Here is a 23906-nt window from a genome sequence, read left to right as displayed (position 1 = left end):
TGCTTATTAAAAGAGGTTTTCTTTCCCTTTAAAGTGCCTGTTTCTGTCGGCTTTGTGTGTCATTTGAGGAAAATAATACAGGGGGCTAATCAGAGTGGAATATTTGACATATTTAATAGAAATGGTCAGGTTTGAACACATACATTTATGTAAAGACAACTGATCAATTCACTACTGTGCCTTAATTGCCACACTGTGGGCAAAATATAGAATGAACTCCTCCTTAAAGTGTTCAGTAAAGTGTTCACCATCTTTAACAAGCCTATGCTGACATGAGAATGTTTACCTAAAACTTTTATGGTCTACTCCATCCAGCTAACAACATGACAGTCCAGATACAGTGCTGCGTACACAGGTGCATGTCTATCCTCACGCTACACATCTGCGCTCTCCCTTTCTTCGGTGTTTCCAGCTTCCCATTGGCTTCGCAACTGCAGGTTGCGTTCAGGAGCTCTCACTTGACCAGTCGGGATGCGGTACGCTGCTAAACTGCCGGTCAACAGCAACATCAGTGTGGCCACCAGAGTAGCTGCCCAGCTGCATGCTGGCAGACCAACCTTGGCAGAAAAAAAGAGAGAGGATCTTTAATAATGAATAAGACTGAAGTGAGACAAAATTTCATGTCCACTGCTTTTGGAAATTCTCCTTCTATATATATGCAAGCTTTTAGGACACTGAATCCATAATGTTTTTAGATTGTAACTACTTATTTGAAAGTTATAGTTATTTTAGTTACATTTGGTGGCTCCTGTAAACACATTTAAGGCTAAAGAAAGTGATTTAAATTTCACAATCGAGTTCCAATCAATTTGAAAGTTATATCCTACTTTGGAAGAATTGGAAGTTCTACAGAGTATAACACATAAGAAGCCAAGCTTGCAAGCGTGGGATCAAAAATGTGAAAAGGGTTGTGAAAGGCCTCTGTGTGTACTCACAGTTCCCATCAAATTGCTCAAAGCAATGTCAGCATATGCAGAGAAGAAGGCTGCGGACGGGAGAAAAATAAAAGATTAGGTCAAATATATCCTCCACATGTTCACTCCCTATCACTCTCCAGGTTTCTGTCTCACATACTGCTCTGTGGTATTTAGTCGCACTTTCTCCTGACAGTAGACACAGTACCAGCTCCACGTAAGGCCAATTTACCTAATGTGAGCAGATTAGGTCCCTTTTCAGAGGGGTCAGTACCGCTTTTTGCCTGAGCTGCAATTTTATTCTGTATTTATGTGTTAAAGGTTTGAAAAGGAAACACATTCTGAATAGAAAGATAATCTGTCTATTCAGAGTGCCTTTCCAGCTTATAACTGACACAATTAGAAATAATTGTTCAGTGTAATTACAGCTATTCAGCATGAAGGAGAGGAAAAAAGGAGAGGAGCAGTAATAAGTAGAGGGATAATGTAGAAAAGGGGGAAATAAACTGAATTAATGACAGGAAAGTGGAAGTAGTGTATGTACATAAATGGAGTGACTGCGGGTTAAATAAGCTGTTTATTTCATACGTATGTGGTCATTAATGGAGACATGCCATATTCTTCTTAAGGAGGGATGATTCAACATCAGAATGATCAACAAAAGAATTCATTTAGTGATGATTCACTGAGAAGAGCTGTGATGGAGTAAGTGACATTTTGATGAGTCAAAGGATATCAGCACATTGAGCAAATTACATAAATGCACAAAAAAGAGGCCTTTCATTCAAACGGGTGACTATCTCTTGTTTGTTTGACCTCAATTTCCTCTCAAAGTAAGTTGGTTGCTGTGAGTATTTCTTTATTACTATCAGGTTTTCGACACATGAAAACTTTTTACCCACATTATCAAGATTAATTTAAAAAAAATAAATACATTTGACTGCTTTAACCCAGGGGTGGGCAACTCCATGCCTCAAGGGCCGGTGTCCTGCAGGTTTTAGATATCACCCTGGGTGAACACACCTGAATCAAATGATTATTTCATTACCAGGCCTCTGGAGAACATCAAGACATGTTGAGGAGGTCATTTAGCCATTTAAATCAGCTGTGTTGGGTCAAGGATACATCTAAAACCTACAGGACACCGGCCCTTGAGGCCTGGAGTTGTCCACATCTGGTTTAAAGGGTTAAAGCTAAGTGACAGCCTGCTTTAATGCTTCAGCACCATGGACAGAGGCAATGGGAATCTTACATTTGGACCAGTAATAAAACCTTTGATGCCCTCCAGTGGCATATTTAAGTACTGAGACTCACAATTACACAAGCAAAAATATTGTTTTGCTGTTTTATTAATTCTGTAAGACAAATACAAGGAAGGCCACTTCATTTCAAGAACATATTATTTTAAAAATGGGAAACAATATTGTTGTATTGCTGTTGAAAGCCATTTTAAGCTGTTCTCTTATCTAAAAGGCGTCACCACAGCAGGTAACTCCACATATTCCATTTGTCAGATTTCCCACCACATTCCTGATACCCAAGGTACTTGTTTGGTAGGGCGCTTTTTCTAAGGCGAAAGCTATTGTGCATATTAGAGTATACACAATGGCAAGAGAAGAGCATCCCCCAGAATAAATTTGTACTTAAATGCCATCTTACATCATTTGTTATGTAACTACAGCGTCATTTAACTGCCATTAGATACTTGAGACAACAGATAATAACTGTGCCTGTGTGTGTCTGTGTGTCTGTGTTACCACTGGCGATAGCAAAGAGGTGTGTCCACAAGCTGAAGATGAAGAATCCTCCAACAGCCATGCAGCCCAGAGCTCCATTAAACCCTGACAGACCTGAGTACAGAGATTCATGACGCACTGCCATGGACAAACCTGCCACACACAAGAGCCAATGAATGAGTCACACTTGTTCACAAATATGGTAATAACACAAGTGGAAATACACAAATAACAATTAATTACTGTATCCATCACTGACAAGCTGAAGTACTAAATAACTGTCCATGTGGTGGTGCTACATGCACACTATTGTGTGGCTGCTCTCAGTGCAACGTGTAATTTGCGTGTAACCTAATAAGGACATTTTAATGTTTCCTGGCTGCTACTTCAAATCAACACACAGGAAGAGACAAAAACTGGTCCAGAGTAGAATAGAATAGAATCGGCCTTTATTGTCATTGTACATGTATAATGAAATTGTGGGTGCTCCACAGCAATAAAATATAAATAGTGGATAGCAAGAATAAATAGCAAACAGGAGAATATATATACAATCAAGATACAAAAATAAGAGAAAAGCACAGATTAGAGAACAAATGTCACTAAATATCAACATTTCACTGAAGCTCCTAGAAGAGCAGTTAGTATTTTAAAGTCTTGTGTAACTGGGTTTACAGAATATGATGCATCACTAAGGTAACCGCTGCCAGTTTGCCTGCTTTGTCTATTGTATTCCAGAATATTGCAGGTTGAATTGAGCCACTGTATGTCGAATGGGGCCACACCAAAGGGAATCTGCCTATTACATTTTCTTAACACTTAACATATCAGTGACATGCAGTTTTAGATTTGAAACAGAGAATAACATTCAAATCTTCATCACAAGAGATTAATTCATTCTGAGTTTGATGTCAAGAAGGCAGGTGGATTAAGACAAGGTCAATGCCTTGCCTCTGACTCACGTGCACACGAGATATCCACAACAGTGTGACGCTGAAACTAAAAGCAAACTGCACAGGGGGCATGCTGGCCCAGATAAATCTCTGCAGGGCCAAAAGCACTGACATTTTTTCTCCCTGGCCTCCGGCACCAGCTGCACAATGTCTCCTAACCTTCTTGAGGGAAAATAACAATTTCAATACAATGAAGTAAGAACACGTAGAGCCACTGAGTTCGTCTGCAAAGGCCAACAAGTTTTTTTTTCCAGAATCAGTGAGCATGACAGTTAACATTTCTCTGAAATATTTAACCTTTGTTGAAATGTAAAAAAAAAGAAAAAAGTATTGCAACACAGTGTTGTGGCGCACAATCCACTGACTGGTTGAGGCTTTTCTATGTGGAGTTTGATTGTTTCCTCTCTGTCTATGTGGGTTCTCTTCGTGTACCCCGGAATATGAGTGTGAACAGTTGTCTGTTTGGGTTAGTTCTGCAATAGCTTGGTCACCTGTACACGGTGTACCCCACCTCTCGACCCAGAATAACCTCAGCCCACCTGTAACCCTGAATCAGATAAGAGGAAGGCAACAGATGGAGCTGGATGGATGCATCTTCAACCTTACATTTGGAGCAGATCTGACCTTTTGGAAAAGTTTTTGTGTTAGATTGTTTCCTGATTGATTATTTAAACTTTGCTCCATTGTCATATACCTAATTTGCAATGGCTGCATGTTCACTTCCCTCATGTAGGTAAACACCTTTTAATGTAATGCATCCCAATCCATCAGCAGAATGCCAGCAATTGCTAATTAGTATGTCAGGAGATAATCTAATTACAGTATTGGACATATTCAAATGTTGACCTGTTGTAGATTGCAGATTAATAGTTAGGACACAATCGAAATAATTAATATTCATTTCAAGGACATACCAATATCAGCTTTCATGGCAATCTATCGTGTACTCGTTAACAACAAGCTTAACCTGTAAGTCATTAGGACACATTATGCCCAAATTCTGTTCATCAATGTGAAAAATAGCGTGATAATCCACCAGCTTCTGAAATATTTCCATTCCAAGAGCCACACCAATATTGTGTCTAATCCCCAGTGCCTTCCCTCAGATCTAATGCAAGTGACTATATAAACTGGATAAAAAGAGTGCATATTGCACGAGCCCTGTAGTAGGAGTGATGGATTTTTAACTGTCTGGATATGTCGAATATTATAAAATAAATAACTGAACACGGTCTGGTTGTGAGGAGTGACCCTTTAATCCTCCATTTGCTCTTCTTATAAATCATTTACACACATGTGCACTAAGTTGGATGAGCTCCACTTTGCTAAGTACATTTTTATTTTTTATCTTTCAGCCATTTTCATTTTAATGCCTGAAAATGAAAGATAATACACAGTCTAAATGCATGGCGACTGTGCGTGGTCGCTTTGATGCTGGTTTTACAGACTGTATTTTATAAGGAACTATCAATTTTGGTGGCTCGTCTGTAGATTAATGACCCTCAGGCAGTGCTGTGATTGATTTCCTTATTACAAGGCATTGGCAGCAACATTTTGGCAGTCTGGACCTGAAGCAGACTGACCACACCCCTGTGGTGCTTCCTTACTCTGTGTCTGCTAGACTATTGGCTTCCACTCCCGTTTGCTTTTTCTGTTTTTACGGCCACCTCCTTCAGCAGCTGCTCGTTAAACGCTTCACTCCCCTCTTGTCTCTGCTTCCTTTCACACTCTCCATCTTTTATTCCAACCATTTTCTTTTGTTTCTCACACGCAGTACTTTTCTTGTTCCCTTCATTGTTTGATCACTCCTCCTTTTCCCACTTGGTCTCTTTCTACACCATTAAAGACTAATAGCTTTGATGGAGAAAGTCCCTGGAGGATACTAAATTTTTTTTTTTTTTACTGTTTTTACGTCTTTATTCTTGTGTGTTTCTGGATGTGAAACTCTCTTTCTGATGTCATCTGTGCTATCAGAATGAGTCAGAATGAGTATTCATATCATATTAAATCCAGTATGTCCCCTCTCCTTTTTTCTCCTCTCCTCCCATTTCTTTTTCACATTCCTCCATTAACAGTGACTTGCAAAAAGACTAAATGGTGGAGAAATTTATCGCAATGAACTCATACGAACTTTGCATAATGTCTAACTTGGTATTTTGGTATTTGCCTCCTAAATTTCCTTTCCCACCCAGTGGGCCCTCCTGACAAGACCGTCCTATGTTGGTAATAATTCTGCGCTATCCTAGGTACCGTAGGGTGAGAGGCAGGAACAGCATAATAAAGCTGGAAATTCTGTTTCAGGTGTGCCACCCCAATATTTTTAGTGGCTATACCCATGAAAGTAATTCTGGAGGCGCTGATCCTCTGGGCTTCATGCAACTAGTGACGCATCCTTTGATGTTTTTAAGGGGGAAAATTGTGGACTCAAATGTTAATACTCTCTAGGGTTCAACAGTCTAAGCATCAGATGGAATTATTTATCTTAGCTTTAGTAGTACTTTATATTACAGCTTGGTAATAACATGGTAATAATGGAATAAAAATGTGAAAACAATATTACTATGAAATATAGTAGAAATGGGCAGTTTTTCTTTTTGCTGGCCTGATTCATGATTATTGCAGTTATTTGCTGGAAATCATCATACCTTTGGAAATTTCCATTATTCCATTATTACTATGAAATTTAATAGAAACATGCTTTGACTTTATAAACAGAAATTTCCGACTGTTCAGCTCAGCCATTCACAGAAAATACTTCATGTATGTCGTTAAGCTTCTTATGTAATACCCGAAGGTCTGACTCAAGACCACTGGTGTACAGTTTGACCATAATTCTGCCAAGAGCCTAAATAAAATCACAAAAGCAGGTGTTGCCGTTTACTTTACACTCTAATTTGATATATTTTAAACATCCCTATGCATTACAACATTATACTTCATGTCACAAATAAACATCCTTCTTCCTCCTTTCTTTTGTTCTCCTGATGCTACGCTATGCAAAATCACAAATGCAGATGTGAGATTTGATGAAAAATCTTTTGATGAAAGAACCCAGAGTTAAGAGTGAACCGTAGTTGACTTCTCTGATGCCTCACTTTTTCTTTCCTCCTGTACCTGATACACAATATGAATGCAGCAGAAGGTAGACAGGCTATGGCCTACATACAGCCCCTGATCTCCTCCTCCTGAAATCCCTCATGGGACTAGTTTACAGCACAATCCTTTGAATGACAGCTCTAAAAATGTCCTCACACTCTCTCCTCTCCAAGTCTGACCCATGCTTCTGTATCTTTCTGCCTCCTTCTGAAGACATTAAAAGGTGATGAAGCTGTTAAGCTGAGACAGCCTCAATGATTTCATCGGCCTGTCAATAAATTACACATTTCTGAACATCTGCCACCTGCCTGCCATTTGATCTTTACACATTTAGCACTACAGTCATTTTTTTTGTTTTTATTTATGTTTTTGTCACTGATTTCATACTTTGTAAGTACAAAACAAAACCTAAACAAACAAACAAACAAAGAAATAAAATGGTGACATTTAGTCCATAGATGAATTATACAGGTTTTTTTGTATATCACAAAAGATTATCGGTTTACTTATCTTGTCCAAATAATGATACAAGGTCTTTTGTTGTTTCTCTCCCTGTCACTTTTTTATTTCATTTACTCAGGTCACGCCTTATCCTTACTTTCCCTTCAAAACTTATTATACCCTTTCTCAATTCTCCATCTCCATGTTTTGTCTCCTGACACTGATCCTTCTATTCTTGTTCTAATTCTCTGCTGAACAGGATTCAGTTGTAAGTTTAACCTTGTAGCACTTATTCACACTCTCAACTGTCTCAATTGTTGCCGCTGTGGCTTCTTTTCTTTCGGTGTGTGGGTGTCCATTTTACATTTATTCAGAGCTTCTGGTTCACCAAACAATACCAAGAGGTTAAATGATGCTTATAATTACACAGTAAATGTTATGAACTTTTCTCATGACTGTATATACAGTATAGTTTAGTAGTTAAGAACAACTGTGGAGATCTGTGATGCAGAGGAATCTGATACATCAGACTTTTGTAGACAAAAAGTACAAAAATAATAAATTAAGTTTAGTTTTATTCTTTTTTGAGAGATTTGTCACCTGGCAGATGTATAGTAAGCCAATTGCAGTAACAACAGCATTTAAAATTAGGAACAGGATTGTTTGCTGGATAAGAGCATATTTTAGGCTAGCGGCTAAATTTTGGGTTTTGCAGCAGCTAAAATCTTTCTGATGGAGCCCGAAATTACAGGTGTCTAAATGACAGAGACAAAAGTGAGTGACTTTCATGTTAATAAAATACTTCAAATAGCTTAATATGGCTAAAATATGACTAAAATTCTAAAATCACTAAGAGCAAAAGCCACATTACAAAGAAATGAAGGAAAGAAGAATGGATCACAGAAAAAAGAGAGAATGCACAAATAGCAGTGAGAGAGACTTTGGCATTTTGTCTGTCTGCATTTAGCTGCTACGCTACATCAGGCTGCTTCCTCTTGGCTCTGTCTCCTACACAATCTCATTATAGTCACATCCCTTTGATTACTTTCCCATCACACCGTTGTTTTTATTGCAGCAGTCTGTGTGGTTGTTTGTGTTTGTGTGTTTCTGCACTCCTGTGTGTATGTCCCTGCCACTGTTAGCATGTGTCCACAGGTGTGTGTGAGTGTGTAGCTGTACCAGCTCACTCCCACTCTTCTTTTTTTTATTCTGTATGACTCATAGCTACAAACACACATGATGTACACACACACACACACACACACACACACACACACACACACACACACACACACACACACACACACACACACACACACACACACACACACACAGTATTTTAGGACACTTTACTAAAGTTACATAGATGTGGCTGGAATCAGTGCTGAACGTCCAGCGTTTCTCATTCTTTTGTGTAAACAGAGTCAGAGTGAAGCAGATATCAGAAGAACACTGTGCCACAGCCCCGTGGGTGTGTATATAAGCCAGCAGTATTAGTGCTCTGCATGGCTAATTGCTTTGTGTTTTATTTAGCTTCGTGCGCACAAGCTGCTGCTGCTAACAGTTTCTTATTTATATATCTGCTGCTGACATGTCTTAATTTCAGAGAGATGCATGAACATAACCTGAAACTGAACTCATTACAACACACTTTCATTTGACACTTCGCATGCAGACATTTACGTCTTCAGGTCCTGGCAGAGGTATTGCATTTTGCTTTTGGGCACAGGTGTGACTACATGCGTAACACCAACTTTGACACACTGTTTCACAAACCAGTAAAGCACGATAAAGCATAGCTTTTAGGCCAAATCTGTTAATATTGTTAATATAAACAGAGTTTTCCAGTATATTATGTGTAAATGTTAATGACTCAGTTGGGATTATCATCATGCTTCCACCTGGGTATCAATCTCAAGGCATGTAAATTACTGTAGGATAATTGTGTGAATAAGAATATGAATAATCTGTGTCTTCCAGCCTTGTAATTGATTTGCAACCTGTCCAATGTGTGCATTTTTCCTAAAGTAAACTAAAGCAGGTTCATATGGATAAACAATGGATTCACAATTTGTAAAATCACAGACGTCAGAGCATGAAACAGACCTAGAGCAGCTCTGTAGGGAACCATGAGCTACTCCAATTTTCAGTCTGACTGAGGCTGTATTTCTCTTTGTGTTTTGTGTCTTATATTTACAATGTTTTCAAGAAAGGCCTAATAGGCTCAAAAAAGGCAGACTTTAAGTCCTTTGTGAAGGTAAATTGGATCCTTCTACCCCCCCATAACACAAACAAAACTACCTTGTGATGTTTACTTCTCCCCTCAGTAAGCATAAATAGTTTGTACTGCTGGCTTTCTATCATAAATATTGTCTCATGCTTGGAAATGGTACCCCAGAGCCACTGAGGACATTGTTACACAACTATTTTCACACAGTAATACTCACCTCCTCACATTTTACTGTGAAGCTTAGGAGTTCCCTGTAAGTGGTGAGCTCTAAGGTGATGTATCATAAAATGAAATGCTGACAAGTTGATCCCAGTATCACTGAAGACTGTGTTAAATTGGGATTTATTGTGAGTGGTGCATTTGTATGATGCACAAACAAATGCAATAACACTTTTCTCTCTCCCACTCCTCCCACGCAGCCACATGAGCACACAGATTGAAACCAACCGGTCAGCGTTCCTACTGCGGATCCCAGCAGAGCATGGACAGCGAGCAAGGGGGAGTAGAGGAAAACTGCTCCCAAGATGAGAAGGGACGGTCCCAGGTCCCCACAGGCAAAGATCTGACCCACTCCAAGAGGGATGCCACGTATTACCTGGACAAAGAGAGGACTTAGGGGATTATTTGCTTTGCTTTTATTACCTAGCATACTGAAGAGCATTACACAGAATTTATATAAGTTGCAAGAGCAGAAACACTCTCACAAAAACATAATAACACAATGGTTGAAATAACCTCAGTGACTTTCTTGCAGCTTAAATCAGCATTTTTTTTTTTACCAACATTCACACACACCCGTGCTGCATCCAAACCAGTTAAATGAAGAGTTTCCATGGTGATGTGCTGGTGCACCTGCCTGTCGCGGATATTTGGAAGTCATAAACGGTCTTTCATTATATTGCTGTAACTCTTGCATGCGTGCCTGTGTATGCGTGTGTGTTTGTGCAAGATTAAATACACTGTCAGTGAAGTGCAGCCAGAGCACCATCCTCAGCAGACTGACTGAAGCCGAAGACATCAAATATAAATAGGATCGACGTCATCACCATCTCTGGAGAGAACCAGAGGAAACATGAGTGAAAGAAAGAATGGAGGAGGAAGACTGATGGAAGAAAAGTAAAACAGAGAGCAACAGAAAATAAATACTGGATAAAAATGGGGAAATTAGGAAGAGGAAAGAAGAAGTAGCAAGGAATATGAGGATGGGACAGGATCACAGTGACCTTGTTCGTTGTAAACTAAAGGGAAGGAGAGAGATAAAGAAGGAAGAAAGGAGGAAGGAGATTTGCACAGCAGAGCAGGGAAACAGACTGGAAGGAAGAGAGGCACAGAGATGAAAAGAACGGTTTAGAGGGTGTAAATCTCATAAGTAACAAACAAAAAGGGAATCTATTAAGTTAAAGGAACAGCTTTTTATGCGATGAAAGACAGACAGATGGAGTGAATCAGAAAGGAAACAATGAAATATGTCTGAAGGAGGGAAAGATGGAGAAACTTTGATATGTGGGGAAAAAAACTGAAAAAAAGAATCTGAGGTGATGGAGCTGAAAGTTGTGGAAAGTAATTATTTAGTGTGAGGGACAAACTGTGCCACGGGGTGTGATGCTTGTTAATGGAATCGTGTGTAAATCTTGACTCCATATTCAGGACACCTTACAGGGCTGACGGCTGGCAGCATGGCTAATCTAGTTTATACAACTTTGCAGTTACTTTGCATATCGTCGTGTACAGAAATGCACTTTAGGCAATGTGCTACAAAAAAGAAGAAACAACTTCAGTCTGTAGTCTCTGTCAGATAGCTTCATACCAGGAAGCCTGCTTACAGGTCTTCTAAGGTCATGTCCCTGCCATCAGTGTTTTGTTATTTTCTTAAAGAAATAATGAAGCAAAGTCATGCACAAAAACTGAAAGAATGTCTCTCGGCTCCAGTGGATGAAAGCTGAAGTCAAAGCACAGGAGCCAAAGACTGAAGTTCCCTAAATGGACACTTGATTCTTGGCTGATTCCACAGGCTATTCAATTCCAGCTGACTCCCATGTTAAAATGCTCAAATTTGCATATGCGTTAAGCTGGTGTATCCACGGCAGACCCGACCACACGTTCATGCTTTCCAGCATACTTTATTCACGGTTGCTGTTTTAACAATACTCGGGTGCAGTTTTCCAGATCACCGCCAAATACTTCACCAACCACAACACACACTCAGGACCCAGTGCTATTTAAGCAGGACGGCGTGGTGAGCCGATGCAGCTCCGGTGCGTTGGCTTCTCCTGCAGCTGTGCCTCACCTGACTACTGCCTAATGCATTTGGTATCTATATGTCATTTTCTCTTTTGTGGCAACAACACATGGGATAAAATCAATCCCTTTTCTTCTGATTATCTGGGTCATGAGTGGCCTATCCCATTTGCCATAAGGCGAGAGACAGACAACTATTTGCATTCACATATTCACCTATGGATAATTTACAGTCACCAATTAACCTAACTACATGTCTCAGGCCTGTGGGGGGAAGCCAGAGTACCCAAAGAGAACCCATGCAGACACGGGGAGAAGATGCAAACTCCACACAGAAAGACCCTCGGCCTGATGGTGGATTCATTTCCCGAAATTTCTCGCTGCGAGGCAAGAGTGCCATCACACCAGCATGTTGCCCAACATGGGATAAAATATTTACATAAACCGAATTAAGGCTTGAGGTCATGCATGGGTTATTGGGCTTGTTAATGCATAACTCCTTTTTGTCCTCTTTGTTTGACAAGTGGGTTCAAACTATGCTCTCGGTTATCTTCTAGACATAACCTTGGCTAATTGGAGTCACTAACCTGCACCTTTTGACCGTGTTTGTGGTGCTGGTTATCTGACAAACAGCATGAATTGCTGTGAGGTTAATTGTACTAACAGCCCAGGAGAGAATCTGGAGCTCCAGTTTCGTTGAGAAAGCAGTCTGTGCTGACTACGAGTGTGCTTTGGTAAGATGAGAAATAAAAATGAAAAATAATGCAAGTTAGCTGATAATTTGGCCCTCAACCTTGATGACTGTAAATTACTTCCTTTGATATAAAACCCCCCTTCCACCAGTCAAGGACACTCTTGAGAAAGCAGTCACATCACTGTCAGAATCCACAATCATGAGATGTCCTCATGAATGGCTGCAAGTGGAAATGATGTGTTTGCTGATGATGACAGAAATAACTGGATGAGTTCTCAAGTGTGCAGGGCTTTACTTTCTGCTCAGTTTCAGCCAAATGCTGCAAAATTAATCTGACAGAGTTTCACAGTACAATGGTAATGACACAAAGCATACTGCAATGACAACACAGGAGTTTCTCAACACAAAGAAACTGGATATTCTTCCATGATCAAGTCAGTGACCTGATGTCATGCCAGCGTATTTGGTGTTTCTCTGTGTGAGTCTATACAAAATATTTTTGTATAGACTGTATATTTTTAAACTGCCAAATTGTCATTAGAGCATAAACCTAGCTGTTAAGACATTATAATATCCACATGACCACAAAGCTTTTCTGATTTGGGTCACCTAATTGGGTCTGCCAAAGATCGAATTTAAATTCAGTCGCTGTGTAAGTGCTGAGATGCCAGCTGGCTGACTGAGATCAAAAGCCGAACACAGCAGCTGGTGAGAGTCTGGATTCCTGTCTTGTGAGAAGCAGCTCAAGGTAAGTGCCTTTCATTTGAATTCAAGAGATGAAAGGAAATAAATTCCTTACAAAGGTACACTGTTCAGCAACTTGTAGACAGTCTACTATACTTTCAGCTTCAAATTCAGGAGTAAGTTCTCACTTTGTTTTGTCTTTTTGTCCCTGACTGCTGAGCCCCAAGTTCCCAAATCCCCATGAACCCCCACCTCAGCCCACCCACCTACTCCCAAACTTACTGGGAACCTGATATTTAAACCATTCATCACAAGTCCAAGCCCTTTCTCTCCATAGAAACGGAAAAGAATACAATTAAAACCGTAACCTTTATAAAGAGCTTAACCTGTGCAATCACATTCTCCCAGCAAAAATCATCCGTTGAAACAGTTTTGACTCATTATAATTTCCAAACAGGAGCGCCACCACTGACTGTTGCTAAGTAACTGGTGAGTCATAGCTGGCTGCTCTTATGCACATAGTGCTCCCAGTTACTTGTTCACTCTGGAGACCAGGCTGCAACATGATGCGCACTCTTAGGATAACCCTGGCCTTAGTTAAGCTTGGTTTCTGTCTCTTTTTTTTCTTCATTATATATCCTACCAACTTCTAATATTTCCGTTTGTGACTGCAAATGAGCAGCATCTCTAGTGGAAGTCCTCATGATGTCAGCTCATCAGTAACAGAAATCCATTTAACCATCACGTAGTTTGATACTTCTCAGGCAGAATTTCATAAAACCAATCAAGTGGCTAATGTGCTGGTGGGACTTAAAGTGGAGTGATTAGGCACTCCCTGTCTCCTTTGTTAGGTACACCTGTTCTGCTGCTTAGTAAAATAAATATCTAATTAGCCAATCTCATTAAAAGCTCTCAGTATATTTAGACATGAGAGAGAAGAAAGAAGAAATATCAGAGAGAGGAAAGCTGATTTAAGTGACTTTTAATGTTCCATCATTGTTTGCACCAGATGCACTGGTCTTAGGATCTCAGAAAATGCTGATCTGCTGGGATTTTCCTGGAAAACCACCTTTAGGGTTTACAGAGAATGGTCCAAGAAAGCGACTTTACCTATTAGATCACTGAAGGGAAAATGTTTTGTTAACGCCAGATGTCAGCGGAGAATGGCCACAAAGCTGCAAACCGATAGGAAGGAAACAGTAACAGCGTCCACTCTTTACAGCCAAGGTAACTCTGAAAACCTTGAACAATGTAGAGAGGCAAGAGAAAAGTGGAAAAACATTGCCTGTTTTGATGAGCCTTGATTAATGCTGCAACATTTGGATGGTAAGATCAACATTTGGTGGGAAAAAAAAAAATGAAGGCATGGCTCCATCCTGCATTCATGTTGTTTCCAAGTGTGGGTTAAAATTGTACAAACTGTACAACCTTGTCCAGTAATTGCACTTATAATTTTTTCATATATATGCATTTGTCTATCTAGAAGAAAATGGGATCATACTAAAATTAATTAAAACTTTTCCCATGGTGCACTTCGAATGCATTCACTGCTGGACTCCAAATCTTTAAAAATCGTCTTTGCCAGCATATTTTCACTATTTAATATTTACCCCTCTGGCACATCCTGGATAAGAATATTAGTTTCCTCTCTACTAGTCTCACAGCACCATTAACTCTCAGCAGAGAGACACATTTTAAGAAAGTGTGACTTGCTTTTATATGTGTGGGATACTAATAAACTCCTAATGGCATCAATGAGATATAGTGCTGTAATAAAGTTCTCCTAATGCATTGAGCACAGCCCACCTGTGTTCTGGATCATTAAATGATCCTCGTCTCAAAGTAATGTTACTGTAAATCTGACTCTCCTGTGTGATAATTATCACTGAAGTTAACAGTATCACTAGTGCCAGTGAAATTAGGCTCGCACGAAAGACAGTTATTTGGTTATGCAAGATGTTAGAGATTTAGATTTTTTTTTTATGTACTGTTTATAGCTTATATGACACTTAACACATTTATTTCATAATCCGTTTTAATAGTTTCAATAGTTCTAATTATATCAGTGAGGACAGCCAGAAAACAGAAATGTCTCTTTTTGTAATGAAATAGCAATAAACAGTACTTCATACTCTAGGAAATGGCACCTGAGTGAATAGACAGGATATAATGGGTGATTGTGCCAGTAGGACTGAGCCAACACAGTCAGACTGAAAACCAAGATGTCAACTCTAACATAAACTTGAATATGCAGAAATCAGTCTCAATAATTTTCACAGTTTCACAGAAAACATTTGGACAACTTCAGGGAGCTAAGGCCTGAGGCAAATAATGCACCTGGACATGGCTAGATGATATGAGACAAATGAACAATTCATTTTCATTGTGTTAGACTTTCTGTCCCAGTATGAAAGTAAATCAAAAATCAAAAGAGTGACAGGTATAAAAATCTGTCACAATTAGGGACGGGTATCGAAAACCGGTTCTTGTTGAGAACCGGTTCCCACTGTTTCAATTCCTTGGAATTGTTTGCCATTTTTGCAATCGATTCCCTTATCGATTCCAGTCGCCCCGAATGACGTCACCACGTTGCGGAGCGTCATTTACCTGGCAGGAAACATGGCGGCTCAAACGCTCAAAAGTTTGGTTATACTTTACGAGAACGGATGACAACAGGGCAACTTGCAATACTTGCAAAGTAGATATTTCATTTAAGGGAGGAAACACTACGACTATGCAAAAGCATTTGCTCACAAAACACACGATGACCTTAAATGAAGTTTTTAATTCCGCTCCGGACTCGTGAATCTCAACCCAGCAGCAGCGGTAACGTTTGCACGTCCTTCTCCTGTTAATGCGGCAGGTAAATAATCAACTAACAGTGCATATTATGTTAGCGCGATCTGCCTTATTACAAAACCTGCCATTGCTGTGCATTTAGGCGACCATGATGAGAGAGACAGACAGAGTCTGGCTCAGATGCTGGCAGTTCTCGCTGCAGTCTACCGGTAGCGTCTCCTTTCAGGCCAGGATAGTCACTGCTCGGTGACATTCGTCTAAGTTTGTGGTCAAAGGCTTGCACCCATTTGCCACAGGAGATACCCCCGATTTTCGGTAAGTGAACGTGTTTAATTGTAGGCAGGGACATTACTGGATATTCTTGTGTAATTGCTACTGAATACTTTATGTTATACTTTGTTATTGCTACAGAAGAATATTTATTTTATAATTTTTCATTTACTATTTTTTTTCCTGGGGACCCTGTGACACCCCATTGAAAAGCCGTCGGCTGTGGATCTCTTAAGATCTCACTGCTGGGTTTGTAAGGCCATGTTACTCCTAAATTTCTATCTTGTTCAAAGAGATATAAAACAAAGTTGTAAGCTAATCGACCTTAGTGTTCTCTTTATTTAAAAAAAAAAATCGATAAAGAATCGATTCGTTAAACAGAATCGAAAATGGAATCGGAATTGTGAAAATCTTATCAATACCCATCCCTAGTTACAATGTAGCCTTCAGTATTTTGGTCATTCTTATTCCATATCTCAAGGTTTTAGTTGTCGATTCCAGATTATAGTTGCCTCTCTGTACCTTCACGTAATTACTTCTACAGTATTTATCAGACAGAATCCCAGTTCAGAGGTTTTACATATTCTTTACCTGTAATGCTATGAGCTCTGTAGCATTGGGCTCCAGGGCCCCTGGTGGTTTTATTGAGTGGTGTGGAAAATAGGGGTGTTCTGGGCCAGTACACAGGAGGTAGAGGATGATAATAATGTTGAAGGGAAACACGGCAGCAGGCAAGTCCCAGCGGTCTAAAAACGATGAGAGTCCACTAAACAGAAAGACACTGAAAAAATGAAAAGAGTAAGGAAGAAGTAATTAGAAATATTACTATTTTGTCTATTTCATTTAGAAATGAAATAGACAAAAGGAAAACCCAGAAAGTGTATACAGTGGGGCAAAAAAGTATTTAGTCAGCCACCGATTGTGCAAGTTCCCCCACTTAAAATGATGACAGAGGTCAGTAATTTGCACCAGAGGTACACTTCAACTGTGAGAGACAGAATGTGAAAAAAAAATCCATGAATTCACATGGTAGGATTTGTAAAGAATTTATTCATAAATCAGGGTGGAAAATAAGTATTTGGTCACCTCAAACAAGGAAAGTCTCTGGCTCTCACAGACCTGTAACGTCTTCTGTAAGAAGCGTATCTGTCCCCCACTCGTTACCTGTATGAATGGCACCTGTTTGAACTCATCATCTGTATAAAAGACACCTGTCCACAGCCTCAAACAGTCAGACTCCAAACTCCGCCATGGCCAAGACCAAAGAGCTTTCGAAGGACACCAGGAAAAGTATTGTAGACCTGCACCAGACTGGGAAGAGTGAATCTACAATAGGCAGGCAGCTTGGTGTGAAAAAATCAACTGTGGGAGCAATCATCAGAAAATGGAAGACATACAAGACCACTGATAATCTCCCTCGATCTGGGGCTCCACGCAAGATCTCATCCCGTGGGGTCAAAATGATCATGAGAACGGTGAGCAAAGATCCCAGAACCACACGGGGGGACCTGGTGAATGACCTGCAGAGAGCTGGGACCAAAGTAACAAAGGTCACCATCAGTAACACACTACAACAGCAGGGAATCAAATCCCGCAGTGCCAGACGTGTTCCGCTGCTGAAGCCAGTGCATGTCCAGGCCCGTCTGAAGTTTGCCAGAGAGCACATGGATGATACAGCAGAGGATTGGGAGAATGTCATGTGGTCAGATGAAACCAAAGTAGAACTTTTTGGTATAAACTCAACTCGTCGTGTTTGGAGGAAGAAGAATACTGAGTTGCATCCCAAGAACACCATACCTACTGTGAAGCATGGGGGTGGAAACATCATGCTATGGGGCTGTTTTTCTGCCAAGGGGACAGGACGACTGATCCGTGTTAAGGACAGAATGAATGGGGCCATGTATCGTGAGATTTTGAGCCAAAACCTCCTTCCATCAGTGAGAACTTTGAAGATGAAACGAGGCTGGGTCTTCCAACATGACAATGATCCAAAACACACCGCCCGGGCAACAAAGGAGTGGCTCCGTAAGAAGCATTTGAAAGTCCTGGAGTGGCCTAGCCAGTCTCCAGACCTCAACCCCATAGAAAATCTGTGGCGGGAGTTGAAAGTCCGTGTTGCTCGGCGACAGCCCCAAAACATCACTGCTCTCGAGAAGATCTGCATGGAGGAATGGGCCAAAATACCAGCTACTGTGTGTGCAAACCTGGTAAAGACCTATAGTAAACGTTTGACCTCTGTTATTGCCAACAAAGGTTATGTTACAAAGTATTGAGTTGTATTTTTGTTATTGACCAAATACTTATTTTCAACCCTGATTTACGAATAAATTCTTTACAAATCCTACCATGTGGATTCATGGATTTTTTTTCACATTCTGTCTCTCACAGTTGAAGTGTACCTCTGGTGCAAATTACTGACCTCTGTCATCATTTTAGGTGGGGGAACTTGCACAATCGGTGGCTGACTAAATACTTTTTTGCCCCACTGTAATGTTTATCTGGACTTTTCAGTGGGAGGCACGTTTTGTCACTGAGGCAGTCACTTCTTTTTCTTGAATATCCTGTTGACTGACTACTGTAGATCTCAGCAGAGACAACTCATGATGGGGAAGCTTTATTCCAATGTGCTTTGTTTAAAATATACATTACTGCACTGAGAAATTTAACAAATTCATCTTTGTTCATTTTTGATAAGAAAATAATGATAATGATAATGATGAACTACTTTTTTTTCTGAATGACACCAACCTTAACATTTGTTAAAGTCTGGAAAACGCCTGAGGTGGTGGGTACTTGAAAATTACTCCCTAAAAAGAATCAAGTAGCTAATGTATCAATAAATAACAAGATGTATTTTAAAGAATATATAATCTCTGTAGATCAGCTGATCTAAGTGCCAGCCTGCATCACTGCTGGCTCAGCTGATACACTTTCTATGCATTCAACCGGCACCTCACATTTACAGCATGCTATTTAGGCAACATGCCATAGCTTGCCTCTGGTTGCTTTGCATGTCCAAGCTGCTTTGCAACCCATCTCCACGTCAGCTCCTCCTTTCATGCTATATTTGGATTAATCAGTGTCATATTTGTTGACCGCGATTTTCACATGTACAGTACATATAGAAAGATGGGGAAGTTTGCAAACAGAGTCAGATATTAAAGATATGAACGACTGCAGACAGAAGGAAAAATCTTCTTTTGAATTTGGAGAATCTGACTGAAAGGACAACATGAATGACAGCCATTCCCTTACCTGAACCATTAACCTTGAGAAACCTTGAGAGTTGAGAAAGCACTCTGAGGAAATACTACTACTATACTATAATAAAATGGACACACAAGAAGGGAATATAAAATACATGCGTCCGTGTATGTGTTTCTTACCATGTTGCCGACCCCAGGAAGACAGGCAGCAGGAGCCACCAGTACCAGTCTCCAGCTGAGCTATACACTCCCATAAGCAGAGACACCAACATGCCATTAAAACCATGATGACCTCCCGCCACCTCAACACTATACACGCAGACACAGAACAGGAATATTTACATATGACGATTACATTTTGCAAATAAATACATAAATAAAAAAAACCCCTGAAAGGTAATAAATCTGTACTGTTTTTTCTGTAATGCAACACAAAGCTTTAAATAGATTTTAATGGGTTCTCAAGAAAAATAAAATGTTCAGTTGAGTTAATGAGCTGAGGCCCATGGGTGACATTAAATTTTCTCTGCAAGTCAAAGTTAAAAATTTGAGGATCTCCTGTTCAGCTGGAATTGTTTTATAAACCTTAAAAACACATTTCACTTTGTATGGTATAAATACAGGGAGAAGGCTTCAAAAATAAATGCAGGGTGGTGTGTATGCAGGGCTTATAGTTGTGAATTTTAAGTAGAAGCCCCGATCAATAGCGAACCTGAGTAGATTACAAGGTCAAAGGTTAAAGAGGATATGTTTTATTTATGTGCTTTTAGAATGACCAAAGCATTAAATATGGACACATAAATGTTCACTGCTTTCAGCCTCTGTAGTGTTGCCTGTGTTTGTGCATTTCTATATCATCCCACCTGTCTTGTCCTGTGATGACAGCTGTTAGCGTGGAGGCCAACACTCCCAGAGTTCCCAGCAGGCCCTGCCAGGGGGAAGCCCAGTACAGGGCAGCCAGGATGAGACCACCACTCAGCGGGTTGTTGGCCAGAATTACCCTGGTCACCCCTCTCAGGCCACAGACTGCCAGCTGTAGCACAAATGACTTGTCTGAGGACACATGAGGAAAAAAAAGGGTCCCTATAAATAAACAGCACTTCACAGCAAGATGCTTGCAGATGTAAAAGTGGACTGAAAGAGGCGAGTGCAACTTTTACAAAATTTCAGCCGCAGTTGGATTTCTTGTTGCTAAGTCAGGGTTTTATAGCAGAATCAAAATTGGATTTTAATGATAATTTCGTTCCAAGTTGGAGAGAAAGTGCGACAGTATTCTCTGTGGGAGTCGCATCTGAGTGTTTTAATGGTGATGTAAGCTTTTTTGAATCATTTATTTATAATTATGGTAATTTAGCACTTCCTCTAGTGGCAAAGTTTTGCAATTAATTACATTAACCCTTTAAGACCTACCATAGAACCAAGTCTGCCAGAGCTTACTTTATGTTTTTACATGCTGTAGTGTCATTTTTGGGAGCATTTTAAGGTGCTATATATCAATACAACTGTTATAGCCCATATTTTAATAATATGTATGCATTAAGTCCATAGTATCTACATTAATTGCAAAAAAGTGCAATAAACTACAAAAAAATTTAAAATCTTTTTTTTTTTTTTTTTTTTTTTTTTTAACATATATTTCTACTTGGAGAAATTTAAGAGGTTTATCCCTCAAAACTTTAAATACAAAAAAGTTGCAAAAAATTGTTTACAACAACAGGAAATTTATTTTGAGTGTCTTTATAGTTTTATTTTTGAGATACAGCAATTTTTATATACACTGCAGGAAAAACGAAAAACAATCCTATGATGCAAATTTGCAAAGAAAACAGCAGGTGCATCAAAATAAACTATTTAAAGCAGTGCAATTCGAGTTCTAAGCATCTGAGAAACTATTCAGAAAAGCATAAAGTCAAACATGACTTTTAAAAACACCAATATAGGCTTTTAAGGCCTACAAGTAAAAACTACATTTTCCGCGGAAATGACGTCACTTCCGGTTTCAGGCAGGAAATGGCGGACATGCGATCGTTCGTGCTGACATCTGTTTCAATGTGGGAAGTGTTACGAACAGCTGATTGGATCGGCAAATATTGTGCTTTTGTTCCTGCAAGCGCTTTTTATGCAATTTTTGCAAAGCTATATGTGGAAGGAAACCGTGACCGAGGACAAGCTGATGGCATCAGATGTAAGTACAACTCCTCCGGTTTCATATGCAAAAAACTTATTGCGCTAGCTTACGAGGTTCTGGTTCTACAGGGATTTAAAAATAATTACGCAAAACGGAGCGTGGCTGCTCTGACCGGCTTTAAAGGGTTAAGATTAGTATTGTAAGAAAAGGCTTCTGGATGACATGTATTGTGAGTTTTTTCCTACCCTTCATGTACTTATCCAAGTGCTCCATGTCTCCACTGCACAATAGCAGGCCATTCAACACACGCCGACTGAAGCTGGCACGCGTCCTGCTGGCCTCCTCCATCTCTGTTTTGGTTTCTATCCACATCCCTGCAGCTGCTGGGCCACACCAATACAAAACGTGGCAAATGGATAATAATTATGCTGCAACTCTTCAAGGTTCTTCTTATTTGCGACTCTTTTTGTTCTGTTCTCGTCTGTGTTTGTTCCTCTGTTGGTTCTTTCCTTCTGCTCCCTCTGGTTCATCTCCACTCTCCTTCGCCTCCCTTTCGCTCCCCCTTCCCTTTCCAGTGCGGTTTAAGGGGGTAACTTATAAACCAGGGGGGTAACGTATTCACACAGCTTTCGAGCACAGTGCCAGAGACGAACAAAGTCCAACAAAATCAGAGGAAGAAGACCTTGTCCTCTCTTTCTCCTCTCTTCAGCCAGCCCCACTCTGACATCTCATTACCTATTGTTTGTTCATTTAAGCTACTCATCCACTTTTTATTACAGCATGTGTGTGAATGTTTGCCTTTCCTTATTTGTAAAGCCATTTGTGGACCTCATGTTATCTGATGCTTTTCCAAAAGGTGTAACATATAATCCAGATCTCTGTGCTGCTGTGTCCTCTCTGAGAAAGATATAGGAGAGGAAATGTTATTGACACCAAGTTCTGGAAGTTTAAGTGTGTGTATACCTGTAAAACTTCCAGGTTTGTAGTGGCTTACAACTCACAGAATGACCTAAATATTGGAAAAATGCTTTGATTTGACATCTAAGCTTGAGAAACAAAAGAACACGACTCTGTGGTGACTGCATTACAAGTTGTGCGCTTGTGTGTGTGCATGCACGGCAGTTGTTGCACATCCATTAGCAGGCCCAAAGTGGAGCAGGTGAAAGCAATAGCAGAATGGCACATATCATCTCCAAAAGTGAATCTTTTCACTTCAACTGAAGCAGAAAAGCAAGGTGGCAATTGCTGTGCCATTCAAGCACCCCTGACAGCTCATCTCTCTCTCTCTCTCTTTCTTGCTTCCTCTATCTCCCACGCTCTATCCATCTTTTATTTGCTTCAATAAATACATCTACTTCCCTCTGCTTGTCGCTGCTCCTCCTTGGCTCATTTCATCAATCACAGACGATGGAAGAGAGCTACAGATGGACACACAACCGAGTGGACTGTAATAGGAGGAAGGAAAATGCTGGACCTGCAAATGTGGTGGTTTTATAAAGACACACGCAGCCACAGGTCTACAGCACATGAGGACAAGCCACTCATGCACTGATATGCATATTCTTATTCTTCTTGTTAGGTTTTTCTGTTTACTTTACTACAGACTCAATTTAACAGAGGGTGAAGGTCACAGAGAGCATAAACACATCACACTCAGAGGGTGGAGCCTTACAGTGAAGTATAAAGTATGGACTTATCTGCATTAATGTGTTACTTGTAACAGAAAACTGATCAAATGTGGGAGGAATCAACCAAAAGACCTTTGCTCTGAAGAAAAATACAGTTCCACCAGATGGGTTTTGTTAAGTAACTTGTACAGTGACACAGAGAAGTGTGTGAAGTCTGTAGAAAAACACTGTACAACATGTGTGACAGACAGAAAATCTGCGCATAACATCATTGTGTCGGTTTTGTTGTACTCTTTTGTGTTTCTGTGGTTTTATTTTCCCTGCCACCGTACATGTTTTCTTGTGTTAGTTAGTTTTATAGTTTGGTTACTTCAGGTTTGACTTTGACGTTGTTGCCTTACTGTTATATTTACTTCCTGCAGCTGTTTTTATTCCCTGTTTTCTTTAATTGTTTCCACCTAGGTCTTTAACTAACCTTTTTACCAGTTAGCTATTCTCATGTCCTTCTGTCTTCTTTAAGATCATCTGTTCACCCACCTGTTACCTGTTTTATTCTCCTCCTGTGTTCCTGAGGTTCTTTGTGCCCTGTTTACTTCTTTGTATTATTTTTCGACTTGGGTTTGTATTGCCAGTTTTGTGTAGCTATTCTGGCTGTCAGTAAGTACGTATCCTGCCGGACTCTATTTGAGTATACTGAAATGTAACAGTTTAAAAGACAAAATTCTAAAAATGTTCTCATCATAATCCCTAATATTTATCCCAGAGTCTGTGTCCTACATTCTACATGAACGCAGCTGGATTTGTACTACCATTTTTTTATGATTCAAAAAGGAGGGAAAAAAGTGTTAAAAACTGTAGTTCCTTGACTGCAGGAGTATTCAGCCCCCAT

At 40.0% G+C, this 23906-nt stretch overlaps 1 protein-coding gene across 1 annotated transcript; it reads right to left on the bottom strand.

The window, feature by feature from the left end:
- Positions 1–26: 26 nt before the first annotated feature.
- On the bottom strand, positions 27–21944 carry LOC146580511 (urea transporter 2). Its single transcript, XM_085267261.1, has 8 exons — positions 21635–21944; positions 20125–20314; positions 19442–19570; positions 16647–16836; positions 9818–9965; positions 2672–2803; positions 936–985; positions 27–557 (listed from the first exon to the last, which is right to left on the bottom strand). The coding sequence occupies exons 1-8, from the start codon at positions 21759–21761 to the stop codon at positions 375–377; spliced, it is 1149 nt and encodes a 382-aa protein (XP_085123387.1). The 5' UTR covers positions 21762–21944; the 3' UTR covers positions 27–374.
- Positions 21945–23906: the final 1962 nt, after the last annotated feature.

This window comes from Mchenga conophoros, linkage group LG3 (assembly GCF_057382185.1).
Source record: "Mchenga conophoros isolate Kocher_MC1m ecotype Shallow Benthic linkage group LG3, M_conophoros_male_GT1.1, whole genome shotgun sequence".
Taxonomy (NCBI): Eukaryota; Metazoa; Chordata; class Actinopteri; order Cichliformes; family Cichlidae; genus Mchenga; species Mchenga conophoros.
The sequence above is the reverse complement of the archived record's forward strand: the minus strand, read 5'-3'. Positions and strand labels throughout refer to the sequence as shown.